Source organism: Coenobita brevimanus, chromosome 1, assembly GCF_032717465.1.
Source record: "Coenobita brevimanus isolate Jiangsu-jjx chromosome 1, ASM3271746v2, whole genome shotgun sequence".
Classification (NCBI taxonomy): Eukaryota; Metazoa; Arthropoda; class Malacostraca; order Decapoda; family Coenobitidae; genus Coenobita; species Coenobita brevimanus.
Window position 1 is genome coordinate 58,820,344 of NC_136954.1, and position 14,709 is coordinate 58,835,052.

Below are 14,709 nucleotides of genomic sequence, written 5' to 3' on the forward strand. Positions count from 1 at the left end.
ATTGAGTTTGAAGCGAAAGTAGTTTTGCTTCATGGTAGTTTGCAAAATTTCACAATAGGCCATTAAAATAAATATTAAAATGGAGATCACTCAGCCTATGATCCGAATTGTTAACTGCTGCCGAAGTTAATTAATCATGAACCATCTTGATTTCCCGGGTAATCGAGGAGTCCGGGAACCTTGTGGCTGAGCTTTTCGTCTGCAAGCGAGTGAAAATAGGAAAAGTATTCTGGCAAAATGTGGCCCTGCCACGTATACTGCATACAAAAGCTATGTTTATCAACAAAGGCGAGATTAACAAACTTCAGATAATAGAACTGCAAATGTTTATTGTTGTAAAAGGTACAATACAACAAAAGAAAGTGGTGGGTAGAAAACAAGAACTTCATATACAAGAGACATACAGAGTAAATTATGTCTGATACATTTTGAATTATCAAAGCAATAAGCTGGTAAAAGTAGTATTTTTGGACCAATATGAACACCAAAGCACAGGTTGAGTTAAATTAATAAAATGCTATATACACAAATCTAAATTTGGAAGGACTAGCGAAAGAAAAGAAATTGAAAATCAAGGTGAATACTATTGACACATATGAAAAACAGAAATACTTGGCAAGATCGCACTAGTGAAATTAAAGATGATACACTATATGAAAATGGTTGGGCAGAGCACGAACAAACACACTAAACTGGAGAAAAAAAAAATGAAGAAACAGCGTCCGATATGGCAATTTGAAAATGAAACATTGGAACACCTTCTGGATTGTGAAGAGTTAAGAATAAAAAATAACCTACTGCAACAGTCTTCCAGAGAATAGAACAGATATAATCAAAACCCTACTTCTGTTTGGAGAAAATAAAGAAAAACAAGTAAAGGAAGACTGAGGAAACTAAGAGAAAAAATAAGTGATCGCACGGTGTAACAAAAAAGACTCAAAGGACAAGAAGCGGTCGCCAATCGGAGGCTACGCCCCACCATCAGCAATGTCGTCAATCCCTGTAGTGTTGATGTAAATCCTTTGCACTAGGTGAACCTCTATTTATTTCCTTGAGAACGAAGATAAAGGCAGTACAAAAAGGTATACCCAGTACTGAGGACCTTTATCAATGCTACAGATGTTGACGACATCACTGATATGATGCCAGACTTGGTGAAATGGAGTAGTGCAGACAGCAGGGAAGCAACGAAAGATCCCGCAAGCCAACGCTTATAACGCTCTTGACACACACTGGCACCTGTCGATGATCAGCGCCCCAGTGCCTCATTCCCCTCACCAGGACGAAAAATGGAAATGTTACAGTCTGTGGGAGGTAACCCATTGCGTTCACAAAAACATTCGTCAGACCTTCAGGTAGCAATTTCAGCTTGGCATAAATCAAGTAAGTACAGTTGACTGTAACAAACCATATTGGTCTCTTCTGATATAAATATCTGATTAACTGAACAAGGAGTGTGGCCATTGTGGTTAATGTTCACTGTGCAAATTATTTCACGTTTAGTCTAAATTAAGTTGTACAGGTATAGCCAGCTCAGCCAACTGTTGCCTTTGGTCTTCCTGAGTTGAATTTTGCCCTGATGGGTTTTGGATCTTCAGGAGTAAGTTCAGTGTAATATTTCGTGGCAATCCCAATTTAGGGGGGAGTTAGGTTTGGTTAGGGTGGATTAGGTTGGGCTTGGTCAGGTTAAAAGTATGGGGGGCAAAGCCCCCAATTAGCTTAGGCCAAATTAAATTAGGTTTGATTAAATCGCTAAATTTGTTTACTTTTGCGCATGTTTGAGTATGTTTGTTACACTGAGGCGTCCAGTCGGAGCGGTGGTTGGTAAACACCGCGGGCTAGCGCTTAGCGGATTGTTGATAAACAGATGGCGTAGGCAACGTTGCCGCTTCCTTAAATACCAGAAAACTAGGTAAAGTCTGTCTTTTCCCACGTCACTTCCTGCAGTCACAATTCTGCAGTTAAATATGTGTTGCGTATGTAGCAAAATTATTTACCTCAAGATAATGAGTTTGTTATAGGTGAAATTGGCGTGCCCGTATGTTTGGTTGTACTGTACAGTTAACCAGAGAAGTGTCTCATAGACTATCAAGCCTGGCCACAACAGTCCATTTACATTATCACATTGAGCCAAGAACCTTCCAGTGTGCTAGAGGTATAGTTGAATGGTATCGTCACTGCAGCATTCAGCCATTACTGCTTGTACAGTACAGGTAGTAGCAGACAAGGATGCCACCTCATCAGTACACTGGAGTTGGATTTAGGTCTGCCTAGTTGGCAGTATTATTACGTGTATTGTATGTAGTTTTATGATTCTGGGAGGTTTGATCATTGCCTGGGGATTACTGGGGTGATTGTACTGTGCAAGGTTTCTTGTGCTTGAGTCATTCGCCGTGATGGGTGTATGATGTGAAATTTGAAACTCGAAAACTCACATCATAGTGTCATTGCTCTTTTTTTAAAGTACTGTACAGTACTTTTAGTTTTTTAAAATATAGATTATGCAGCCATAGAATTCTTCACCTTTTCCATTGAAAGTGTTAATGGAGATGGCTTCTATAGCCTACCCTTTTTAGCATAATTTGTTGCAGATTTCTGCCCCATTGCAACTTATTTTGCATTGCTCAGTGGCAAAGTAAGACAGTACTACTACTACTACCATTGCAACTTCTACTTGTACAGTACAACTACTACTACAACCACTACCCTGTACTGCTACATTGTGTTCTGAGTGCTGCCAGACAATTTTGTGTAACAAAGGGAAACCCGGGGCAAATACAGGGTTACTGGGGTGCAACGAAATACTGACTTAATGATCATTTACTGAATTGGCGTTTTTAATTGGAAAACATAAGTTTTATCACCATACAGGTTCATACTCATCTAATTATCTGAAATCCAGTCAAAATTTTGTATTTGATTTAACTGTTATGGTAATAAAAAAAAATTTGGATTCAGAACGAAAACTAGCTATGGTAGTTAACAGAAGTTTTTTGCCTTTAGCTGAAAAACTCACTTTGAGAGACTTGTAGTTTGTGTAAATATTGATTTAACATACAAATACAGTTATTTGCACTGTAAATCAATATTTATGCAAACTAGAAGTCAGTCAAGATGTGGTGGTGATCTACAGGGGAAATACTTGCCAACTTTGGCATGTTCTCACTGAATCCTGATTTTTTATTAATAAGTAAATTAAGCATATTTTTTTTTACCGGATTTCAGAAAATTAGGTGTGTATGAACCTATGTGATGATAATTATATTATTTTCCTATTAACCCCTTAACCGTGGGGCGTCACTTTCGTGACGCTTGGGAGCAAGGGATCATACCGCGGGGCGTCGCTTTTGTGATTCTGTGTTATTTAGAATTCACCCGGGCTTCCAAGTGGGGGCTTGTATCATCTATCAGTACTGCCAATGTCCAACACTAGTCAGCACTCCTAATCTCATCTGTACTCCCATCCATTGTTGACAATTTAGCCATTTCTCCCCGTTCTTGACTCCCCTCCCTACCCCCCCTCCATTACCCTATCCTCTCGCCTGCCCGGCCATGCTACGCTAAGTAAATCTTCCCTGGAATTTTTCACTGATTTCATCCATTGAAATAAGCCCTATGTCATATTCTTATACCAAATAATATATACAAGAAAGAAATAAGGTAAGTGAGAGTGCCATACACCTGGAATTGATCACCTGACAACACCTCACGTGCACTCGTTCGCTAATTTTCGCTGTTTTTTTTCCCCTTGAAATATGCCGTATAATCTATTTTTGTAATAAATATACATGTAAGGAGGGAAGGGAGAAGCCTAAGTGATATTTACATTCACCTGGAACTACCTAATTTATAATGTATTGTCTAGATTTCCTGCCAATCATATCAGTGCTACACAAAGCTGTTTCAAGATTTAACATTGGTAGCTCTGATTATATATCTCCTAAGTAGGCCTCTAATCTATTTTTGTAATAAATATACATGTAAGGAGGGAAGGGAGAAGCCTAAGTGATATTTACATTCACCTGGAACTACCAAATTTATAATGTATTGTCTAGATTTCCTGCCAATCATATCAGTGCTAGACTTAGCTGTTTCAAGAACCAATATTGGTAACTCTGAATAACCCCTAAACAGGCCTCCAGGCTGGCCCTGCGTTATCAGTTTACTCTCATCTTCCGAAGTGAGGGGACATATGTTTCTTCTTGCTGACTTCAAGGCCTTTTTTCACCCCCATGCAAATGGCTCTGTGACCTTTACCCCCTACTAAACCTCGTGTGGAAAGAGGTAAAGGGCTGACAATTGATAAAAGAGTGTCTACGATCTTTCTATTGAGTAAAACAGTGCAAGTGGAATTGTAAATAATGTGTAAACAGCTAGTGAAAGTAATGAATGTAAATATACGTGAACAATGGAAAATAGTTTTATAAGTTATTTCAAGTGACAGTGCACAACACAGTGTAAATAAAATAGAAATGTAAATAACGTAAATAAAATAGAGAACGTAAATAGAAATGTAAATGAGTAGTACAGTATTATAAGAATACGAGTATATACCGTACCCTAGGAGTAATGAAAGTGAAAGTTTCACTCTAGCATGTCTGAATGCTATGAGTTATGAGAGTGAAGATGAAAGTGACATTCACTCTCAATGCCAGTATACAGGACGAGAAAGTGAATGCTACGTATTTTACTGAAAGAAATTGAATCCCTACAGTGACAATAAACTAATACTACTGAAGGAAACTTATGGATAAAGACTGTAGATATATATAAGTGTTATATAGTAATAGAAATATAAAGTGTGAGGGGTTTTATGAATAATAAATGACAGAGTAACAAAAGCGAACTAGTGCCAGTGCGATGATCAGACGCGCTCGTAATTTCCATTGCTTTCACAGTGTTTTTTTTTTTTAGTATGGATCCCAAACTACTTGAAAATTGTAGAATAGTGTTTATAGTGTTTGTATCTGGCTGTGGTAATCATATTACGGTTTGTCGGGAAGTGTAAAGTGGAGACTTCGTTACCCTACTTCAGAGGTCTCCACAAGTCCTACGGTAACCGACGAAGGCTCAACAATCATTCCAGGAGAAAGCTGAAGGTATGTGCCATAAGCATATGTAATTTTATTATTCTAGGACTAATAACTGATTTTTGGCAAATATTTTTTGAGAGTCTGTCGGAGCCCAAATAACCCCGCGGCACACGCAAGTCATTGGTAAACAAGCCCGCGGTGTAGGGGTTAAAAGTGCCAAATCGATGCCAGTTTGGTATTTCGTCACCCCAGGGTTACTGTACCATGACCGAATTGAAAGATATTAGGGACCTAAGATGAAACCACTCTTATTTCTTATTGAGGATATGTCATTTTGCAGAGGTTTTTGGAGGCTCCTTTTGGCAAACCAGGGCTCTTGTTTGGCAAGCCACAGCTTGCATATGCGAGTATTTTTTCCCTTCGGCGAACAAATTTTACATGCGAGTCGCCTTTTGGCGAGTAGAAAATACATCCACTTCAAAACCCAGTAAACTACAAAATAAGTAAATCTCACTTAAATGAACAAAAAGCACGTTATGATCGATTATTGTCTTTCCCTGTCACCATTGTGAATGCTTGTGAGGAGAAATTGTAATGGTTGTTCATTTGTAAGCCATCCCTTGTGCAGGGGTTCCCGGAAGTGGGCAAAACCTCAGAGATGATGATGATGAAGTTTGGTGGATTGATGATGCATGTTCATTTCATTACCTTCAGACAGTTTTATTCAGCTGAGGAGATTTTGTGAGCTGGAGTAGTTGAGTAGAACTTTCCTTAACCCATTCCATACAAGAGAGATTTCCTTAAGGTGAAGGTGGCAAGAATGGACTAAAAAGGTGTCACCAGAATAATGATGATGGTGGTGGTAAATTGTCGAATTTAAATTGATTATGATGGTAAACATCAATGAAGATGAATCATGTTGGACTTAAATTGACAATGATGATGAGGAGTTACAGTGGACTTAGTAGTAAAAAATAATGTAAAAAAGAAAAGAAAAAAAAGATAAGAAAAGAAAAAGAAAGAGAGATATGCTATATTGTCATTGGCGAGTAAACCAGTGTTGTTTGACCCACAACTTCTCCATCTTTTGGAGGCGATCCAGTCACCATGTTGTACTCATTATGGGACACTACACTTAACATTTAAAAACGTATAAAAATGCTATCACTTCCAAGAATGTCTGTTAAACCTTTAGGCTGTGGCGTGCTTCTCAGATGGGATGTCCGATCTGTGAGAGATACAGGAAAAGTTGATTGTACACATTATTCAGTTAAGAAGTTGTATAGAAATACTTAACGTTACACAAATATATAGCTATTGAGTGACAGGTCCCTACGTGTTAACACGTGGGTTGGTGGAGGGTTAGTGCCCCTCCCCGTAAAACAGGTAACTCAGTCAAGTGGCCACCTCTTACAGGATTATGGCGTCTGGCAATAGATAGATAGATAGATAGTAAATAAATAAATAAATATATTTATTGCTTGTAAAATATTTCGGCTCGTAGTCAGTTTTGCTACTAAAAATTTATTTGGCTCGTAAATCTTAAACCTTAGGAGCCAAATGGCTCGCAACCATCGGCAGTTAGCAAGAGCCCTGCAAACGGGAAGGGTGATCCCACATCCTTAGGTATAGGTCCCAGTACCGGTAATGTTTAAGTAGGTTTTGCCCATTTCAGTACCATAGTTAATACTGTACTGTACATAGTTACATAATTTCTTCACGTAGTTTTATTTGAAGTTACTATTGAAATAATTTTTTGGCCAGTTTCTCCTAGACATGCTTTTGAATTACTGTAATGTTGCTTTGAAGTAATCATCATTTGCTAGGACTGTGTTTAGAACATGAAAATAGCTTCATTGAAAGTGACGTTTTGCTGGCGCATGTGTAAGGTACAGTACCGGTACCCAGTGCTAGCTGTATTAACCCGTGGATTGCGAGCCACAGCTCAGGCTGGGCAGCATTGCACCGCGAGCCACAGCTCAGGCTGTGCCGGCTGTACATCACCGTAAACTACTCCACCACTGCGCAAACTTATGCATGACGGTAGGGTACACAAAGATGGAGAGAGATTTTTTCTTTTCATTAGATGATGTCCTGGATGTTTATCTTCAAGTTTGTCTATCAATCTATCTATTGCCAGACACCTCAATCCCGTTTGGGGTGGCCACAAACAAATCACTTCCACATCGCCCTGTCCCCTGCCATTTCACTGCCCTGCTCCCAACTCACACCCCCCTCTCTCATATACCTGTCCACCCTATCCCTCCATCTCATCCTCGGCCTCCCCCTCCCTCTTCCCCCCTCCACCTCACTCACACTCTCTTCGTCAGTCTTTCACCCTCCATCCTCTCCACATGGCCAAACCACCTCAGTGTGTTCCTCATAACGCTTCCTATTACATCCACATCCACACCACAACGCTCCTTTATATCCTCATTCGTCAGCCTGTCTGTCCATGTGACTCCACAGGCTCCTCTTAAATAACTCATTTCCACCGCTCTCACTCTTGACTTGTGTCCTTCCAACAACGTCCAAGCTTCACTTCCATACGGTAGCGTTGGTATCACAATACTGTCATGTAGTAACTTTTTCACTTCCATGCTCACTTCCCTGTTTATTATCACTGCCTTCAAAGAACCAGCAACCTTTCTTCCCTGGTGTACCCTTTCAAGCACTTCACCCTCCAAACCTCCATCCTTACTCATCACACTACCCAAGTACTTAAACATACTCACATTTTCCAATTCCTCACCATCCAACCTCGCTGTACATTCACTGACTTCACCTCTCTCAAAGACCATCACTTTACTCTTCCCTACATTCACCTTTAGATTCCGTTTCTTACACACTCTCCCAAACTCATCCACCAAGCCTTGCAGCTCCCCTTCGTCTTCACTCAACAACACAGTATCATCTGCAAGCAACAGTACAGGGAGTTTCCAAACACTATCCTCTCTCACCAGGGCCACTCCAACATCCACTACCCTACCTTGTACCTCTTTTATTACCCCATCCATGTACAGATTGAACAACCATGGGGATATGACACATCCCTGTTTCAACCCAACCTTCAAAGAGAAAAATTCACTCAGTTCACCATCCACATGCACTGCAGCCTTAGCACCATCATACATACTCTTCACAGCATTCAACAACTTCCCATCTACTCCATATATTCTTAATACTTTCCACAATCCTTGTCTATCCACCCTGTCATATCTATCTATCTATTGCCAGACACCTCAATCCCGTTTGGGGTGGCCACAAACAAATCGCCTCCAAGTCGCCCTGTCTCCCGCCATTTCACTGCCCTGCTCCCAACTCACACCCCCCTCTCTCATATACCTCTCCATATGCTTTCTCCAAATCCATGAAAGCCGCATACAACTTCTTTCCCTTCTCTAGAAAGTTTTCCACTAAAGATCTAGGAATGAATATCTGATCTACACAACCTCTTCCCTTCCTGAAGCCTCCCTGTTCTTCTCCAACTAATTCCTCTGTTCTTTCTCTAACTCTGTCAATAAGTATCCTACCATACACTTTTCCTATTATACTAAGAAGAAAAATGCCCCTATGATTACCACACACTTCTTTTTCCCCTTTTCCTTTGTACAAGGGAATAATTATACCTGACTTCCAATGCTCCGGGACTCTACCTTCCTCCCAGGCCAATCTGCACATCTTCCACATCCATTCTACTACTATCTCTCCCCCATGCTTCAGCATTTCACCACACACTCCATCAATTCCTGGGGCTTTCCCCAATTTAACTTTCTTCATTGCTTCCACAACTTCTATCCTACTGATTTCTTCCTGTCTTCTCACCTCCCTCCTTCTCCCAGCCATTCCCCAGCCACTTATACTCGCATCACTTCCATCCTGTATGTTCAACAATTCCTTAAAGTTTTCTCTCCATCTGCTCACTTTTTCTCCCTTCTCCAATAGTAATCTGCCATTTTTATCTTTCACTCCCCTGCTAACCTCACTTCCACCCTGTCTTACTCTCTTCACCTCTCTCTCCAGAACATTTTCTTACACTCCCTCCACTTTGCACTCAAATTCCTTCCAAATTCCTCATCCACTCTTCGTACTCTCTCTTACTAATCTTTTCACCTCTCTCTTTCTTTCTACATATAACTTTCTCTTCCGCCTCTCAACTTCTTTCACGCCCCTATTTCGCATTCATTCATTGTGTGCTTTCTTCTTTTGTGCCACAGCCTGTCTCACCTCTTCAGTCCACCAAGTTTGTAATAAGCAAAAACATTTTTTTTTTTTTTTTTTAATAAGCAAAAACTTTTTTTTTTTTTTTTTTCACAATTTCCCAAAGTAAACTTACTCATGGCCCTACACAAAGGCAGAAAGAGAGATTTTTTTTTTTTTTTTTCCCACCAGAGGATGCCCTGGATGTTTATCTTCAAGTTTATGATAAACAGAAACTAAAAAAAAAAAAAAAAAAAAATCTTTTTTCATTTTTTTACGCACCACGGGGTGGGATAAAAAAAGGTAATTGTGCAACCCACGGGTTAAATTAGGAATGTTAAATATGTACCGGTATGTGTACACGTATCAGTTATTTATATTTTCCAGGTTTGTTGAGTGCCGGTGAAACAAGTTATTCTGCAATGGAGAAATCCTTGTCATATAGGCAGCATGACTTCCAGTTGTCTACAACCTCTGCCCATGGCCAGTCTGAGAAGTCCGTCTTTGACCAGTTGCTGCTGGACCAGTGGATGCGGTCGAGGAATCTAGGGGCTTTCAACTACTCAGTGGATGAGGTGGAAACAAAGGTTGTACCAGGAAAATATCATATTGTGGTGCAGGTGAGTCTCAAGCAAATTTCATTGGTGCAGGCATGCCTCATCTAAAATTACATTGCTTTACATAATAAAGAAACCATTCTTGCTGTTAAGGAATCTCCATAGGAGGGTTGCCAGTGGTACAGCTGATGTTTTTTTGCAGACAGGAAGGTAATCCAAGTGCCAAAACCAGCTACAGTAATCACCCCAGCTGGCCACAAACACACATACACTAATTATAAGAGAGTCAACTGGGAGGCCTTTGTAACTGAAACAGAACAACATTTCGAAACACTAAACAGTACACCCATCACAAACATCAACACCGCTGTGCACACCTTCAATACAATCATACAAAATGCAGACAAAAGATACATCCCTAGAGGCAGCAGAAAGAGACACAACCCCAACTTCACACCAGAAATTCAAGGCCTCATCAGACAACGGGACACACTGCGACACTCCCTAACACCCCATACACAAGACACCATACAACAAATACAAGAACTCAACATTCAGATAAACAGTAAAATATCAGAACAGCAAACACTAAACTGGAAAAATTACCTCCAAACACTTGACCACAAAACAAACATCAGCAAACTCTACAGAACACTAAACAGCATCACACTTTCCAACAGCAACACCACACAATCACACGCTGCCATCACAACAACAGACACCATACCCTCAAACAAACAAGAAGCAAACACTCTCATCAATCACTTTTCACAAGTCAGCCATCTAACCCCCCATCCGGAAGACCGACATATCATGAGACGTAAGAGACAGTTCCCCACGGACCCAGACTACTCGTCTTTCACTTACAACCAGACGAAGCACATCATTAACAACCTCAAGCACTCATCTGCCTGTGGACCAGACAACATATGCAACATTCACCTTAAACACCTAGGACCATAAGGCATACAAGCACTCACCAACATATCAAACTACAGCTACTCACACAACATAATACCCAACATCTGGAAGCATGGCAATATCATCACTATCCCTAAACCCAACAAAGACCCCACGTTACCCTCCTCACATCGCCCCATCACACTCCTCTGCACCTCCTCTAAAGTCACTGAACGACTGGTACTACAACTAGTCACACCTCACATTCCCCTAGCCCAGTCACAACATGGCTTTAGGCCAATACACTCCACAAACACCCTTCTTACAGACCTTACACAGAGAGTTTTCGATGGCATGAATTCAGCTAGGCCACCACACAGAACACTCCTAGTCACACTAGACATTAGCAAACTTTTGATGCCATCCCCCGCCACAACCTCACAAACAAAATACTCAACACAAACATGCACAATAACACAAAAAGATGGCTGGCAAACTACTTAGCAGGCAGGCGTGCACACGTAACATGTGCCGGTCAGTCTTCTAATATCAGAAACTTCACAAACGGCGTCCCCCAAGGATCTGTTTTGTCTCCTACACTCTTTAATCTATACATGCATGATGTACCCACACCCCACACACCACAGATACACATAGCTTCCTATGCAGATGATATAACACTTACATGTACACACCAAAACGCAAACACAGCTGCATACATCATTCAACTTACCTCAACACACTACACGAATGGTTCATCACAAACAGGCTCAAAATAGCCCCAGCCAAATCTACAGCGACTCTTCTCACAAACTGGACAGCAGAACACAGTCACATCCCACACCTCACCATAAACAACACTCCCCTACCCCCCAAAAAAATCCTTGGTGTAACATACAATACATCAATATCATTTAAACAACACATCACAAACATTAAAAATAAAATAACACCAAGACTCAATGCTTTGAGGTCACTTGCCCATACAACATTCGGGCACAACAAAGAAACCACCACCACAATATACAAACAATACATACATTCAGTGATGAATTATGCAAGCCCTGCCTGGGCTTCTAACCTGACCAAAACACACTACAACACTCTACAGACCATACAGAACAAGGCCCTAAAAATAATCACAGGCTGCACAGCTACTACACCCACAGACCACCTACATCAAGAAACCAAAGTCCTCAAAGTCAAGGATCACCTAGACATGAGAGGCACCCAGTTTCTTGCTGCAGCTTCCACAAACCCACAACATCCACTACAGTACATGGCAGCACATCCACCCACACCAAGGAACATCAAAACAACACCCAGCACACGATACCATACACAAATACTGTCATCTTTCCCCCCTCGCCCACCTCAGACCAGCTTCCAGAAGCATATCCACACTCAGATCACTCGCCACTTCATTCAGTCACTTAAAGACAACACACAGTTGCATGCACAGCCTCCTGACATCCACCCTTCTGAATCCTATCTTCCTCGTGAGGACAGGGTCCACCTGGCCAGGCTGAGATGTGGGCACCATCCAGCCCTCTTAAGCTACCAGAAGAGGCTGGATGACTCTGTCGCTGATGCCTGTCCAGGATGCAACACAGCACCCCATACTATTAAGCACATTATGGAAGACTGCATTGCACACAATCACCTACGCCAACAACACAACATACACTCTTTGAGAGCTCTGTGGGAAAGCCCAGTCTCGGCCATGGCCTTCCTAAGGGACTCGGGGCTGTTTGGCCAGACTGGCTAAGGAAGAACTACTACTACTACTGTTGGGAAAAAAGAAATTTGATATGTGTAATAAAAATTATAACAGTGTCTCAGCTTGGATTTTGAGCCTGAATGTTTCATGCCTTTGTGGTAGGTGGGGGCACCTATCATCCACCCACTCAGTGTAGGGATGCCTTATGGCCTCTTCACTGAGTGACAAGCTATTTAGTTACCAGTACCCAGGAAACCATTTACTATGCTGGGTGGTAACCATATACAACTGGGATTTTTGGCTGGGTTAAGTGTCCCCCAGATTCCCCTATCTAAAATCATTTAATCGTGGCATACGTTTTGAAGAGCCTCGGAGGGCCCAATACCTGCTCAGGGCCCAAGCCAAATGGACAGATTCGCATGGCCAAGTGGAATGTGAGAGGTGTGAATAAGGAGAGCAAGAGGGTGGAAGTAGCGAATGTGTTCAAGAGTGCAAGAATTGCTATGATGGCATTGTGTGAAACAAAGATGAAAGGGTGTGAAGTGGAGGAGTGGGAGGGTGTGAAATGTGTAAGATTGGGCGTGAATGGGTGAGGAAGATGCAAGGAAGGAGTTGCTTTGTTGGTGAATGAAATGTGTCAGAGTGGAATGAGAGATTACAAATGTTTCAGCTCCAGATGTATGTATGTCAAGTTCAAGTTTGAGAAGGTGAAAGTGGCAGTGGTTGTAGCATATGCTTCGTGTGATGACAGGAGTGAGAGAGAGAAAGTCAGATTTTAGGATGAGCTGGATGAAGCAGTGGGAGAATGCCCAGGAGCAATGAAGTGATCGTGATGGGGGATATGAACGGAAGAGTAGGCACTGGCCTTGAGGATGACATAATGGGTTAAAATAATACAGTAATGGGAAGTGACTGAAGGATGTGTGTCAGGAAAGGAGGTTGTGCATTTGTAACTCATATTTCAAACAAAGATGCATATAAATATACATGGTACAGAAGGAACAGGGATCATGTTGAAAGGAGCTTGATTGATTACGTGCTTGTAGAGAGGTCGATGCTGGGACCGGTTGCTGATACGAGGGCCATGAGAGGATGATGTGGAGGTCTGTCAGATCATATGATTGTGGTATGCAAAATCAAGCCGAGAGGAGTGAGGTGGACCAGGAGAGAGAGAAGCAGTCAGGGAGAAAGGCTGAAAGTTGAGAAGCTGAGAATCAAAGGAATGGCAGATGAATACAGGATCAAAATAGAGGAGAAACTAGAATTAGAGAATTGGAGTGAAATGGATCTGGACAGCCTGTGGAATGCATATACCGGTAGGGATTGCCTATAAGAATGCTAAAGCTGTGTGTGGTGTGGCAGAAGTAACAACAAAGAAGAAAGGTACAGCATGGTGGGATGAAGAGATTAAGAGACCAGTGGAAGAAAAGAGGAAGGAGTGACTAGAGTGGTTACAGGATAGGGGTTCAGTTGAAATCAGAACTGAATATATTGAGAGCAAGAAGCACAGAAAGAGACTAGTGAAGAGAAAAAAGGAGGTAAATAATGATTTTGGAAGAAGAATGAATACAAATTACTCTGATAATAGGAAATTATACTGGAAAGAGGTGCAGAAGTGTAGAAGTGACAGTGGAAAGAAATGTGAGAATGTAAAAGTTGTAAGTGGTACGGTAGATTATTAACCCATGGGGATGAAGTAAGGACCAGATGGAAAGAATATTTTGAAATTGTGATTGGGAATAGAGAGAGCAGAGCAGCTGTAAACATGACCGGTTTTGGGGGTGGGCATAGAAGGAATGCAGTGCCAGGAAACATGACACTCGCACGGGTGAAGAACAGTGTGAAGTGGCTGAAAAATGGGAAAGCAGCTGGGGTTGATGAAGTGTTTGCAGAGATGATTTAAGTGTAGTGGAGAGGGCAGAATGAAGTGCTTGTTGGAGTTATGTGAGAAGGCATTGATGAGTGAAACTGTGCCAGCAGAGTGGAAAAAAGGCTGTGATTGTACCTCTGTACAAAAATAAAGGTTAGCGAAGTGGGTGCAGAAATTATCGTGGCATAAGTTTATTGAGTGTTGTAGGGAAGGTATATTGATGACTTATTATAGAGAAAGCATGAGAGATATCAGAAGTCCTAGTGAGTGGTGAACAGGGTGGCTTTAGGAGTGGCAGAGGATGTGTGGATCAAATATTTACTGTGAGACAGATAGTGGAGAAGGCTTGTGAGAAGGACCATAAGGTGTTTATGGCATTTATGGATCTGGAAAAACATACGATAAAGTAGACAGAGAAGGATTGTGGAA

At 41.4% G+C, this 14,709-nt stretch overlaps 1 protein-coding gene across 1 annotated transcript in view; it reads left to right on the forward strand.

The window, feature by feature from the left end:
* Positions 1 to 9,649: 9,649 nt before the first annotated feature.
* LOC145396320 (GDP-D-glucose phosphorylase 1) overlaps positions 9,650 to 14,709 on the forward strand; it is a 48,072-nt gene continuing 43,012 nt past the window's right edge. Inside the window, exon 1 of the mRNA XM_080269981.1 lies at positions 9,650 to 9,853. Coding sequence (XP_080126107.1) covers positions 9,656 to 9,853 — 198 coding nt within the window. The 5' untranslated portion in view covers positions 9,650 to 9,655. The remainder of the gene's footprint in view (positions 9,854 to 14,709) is intronic.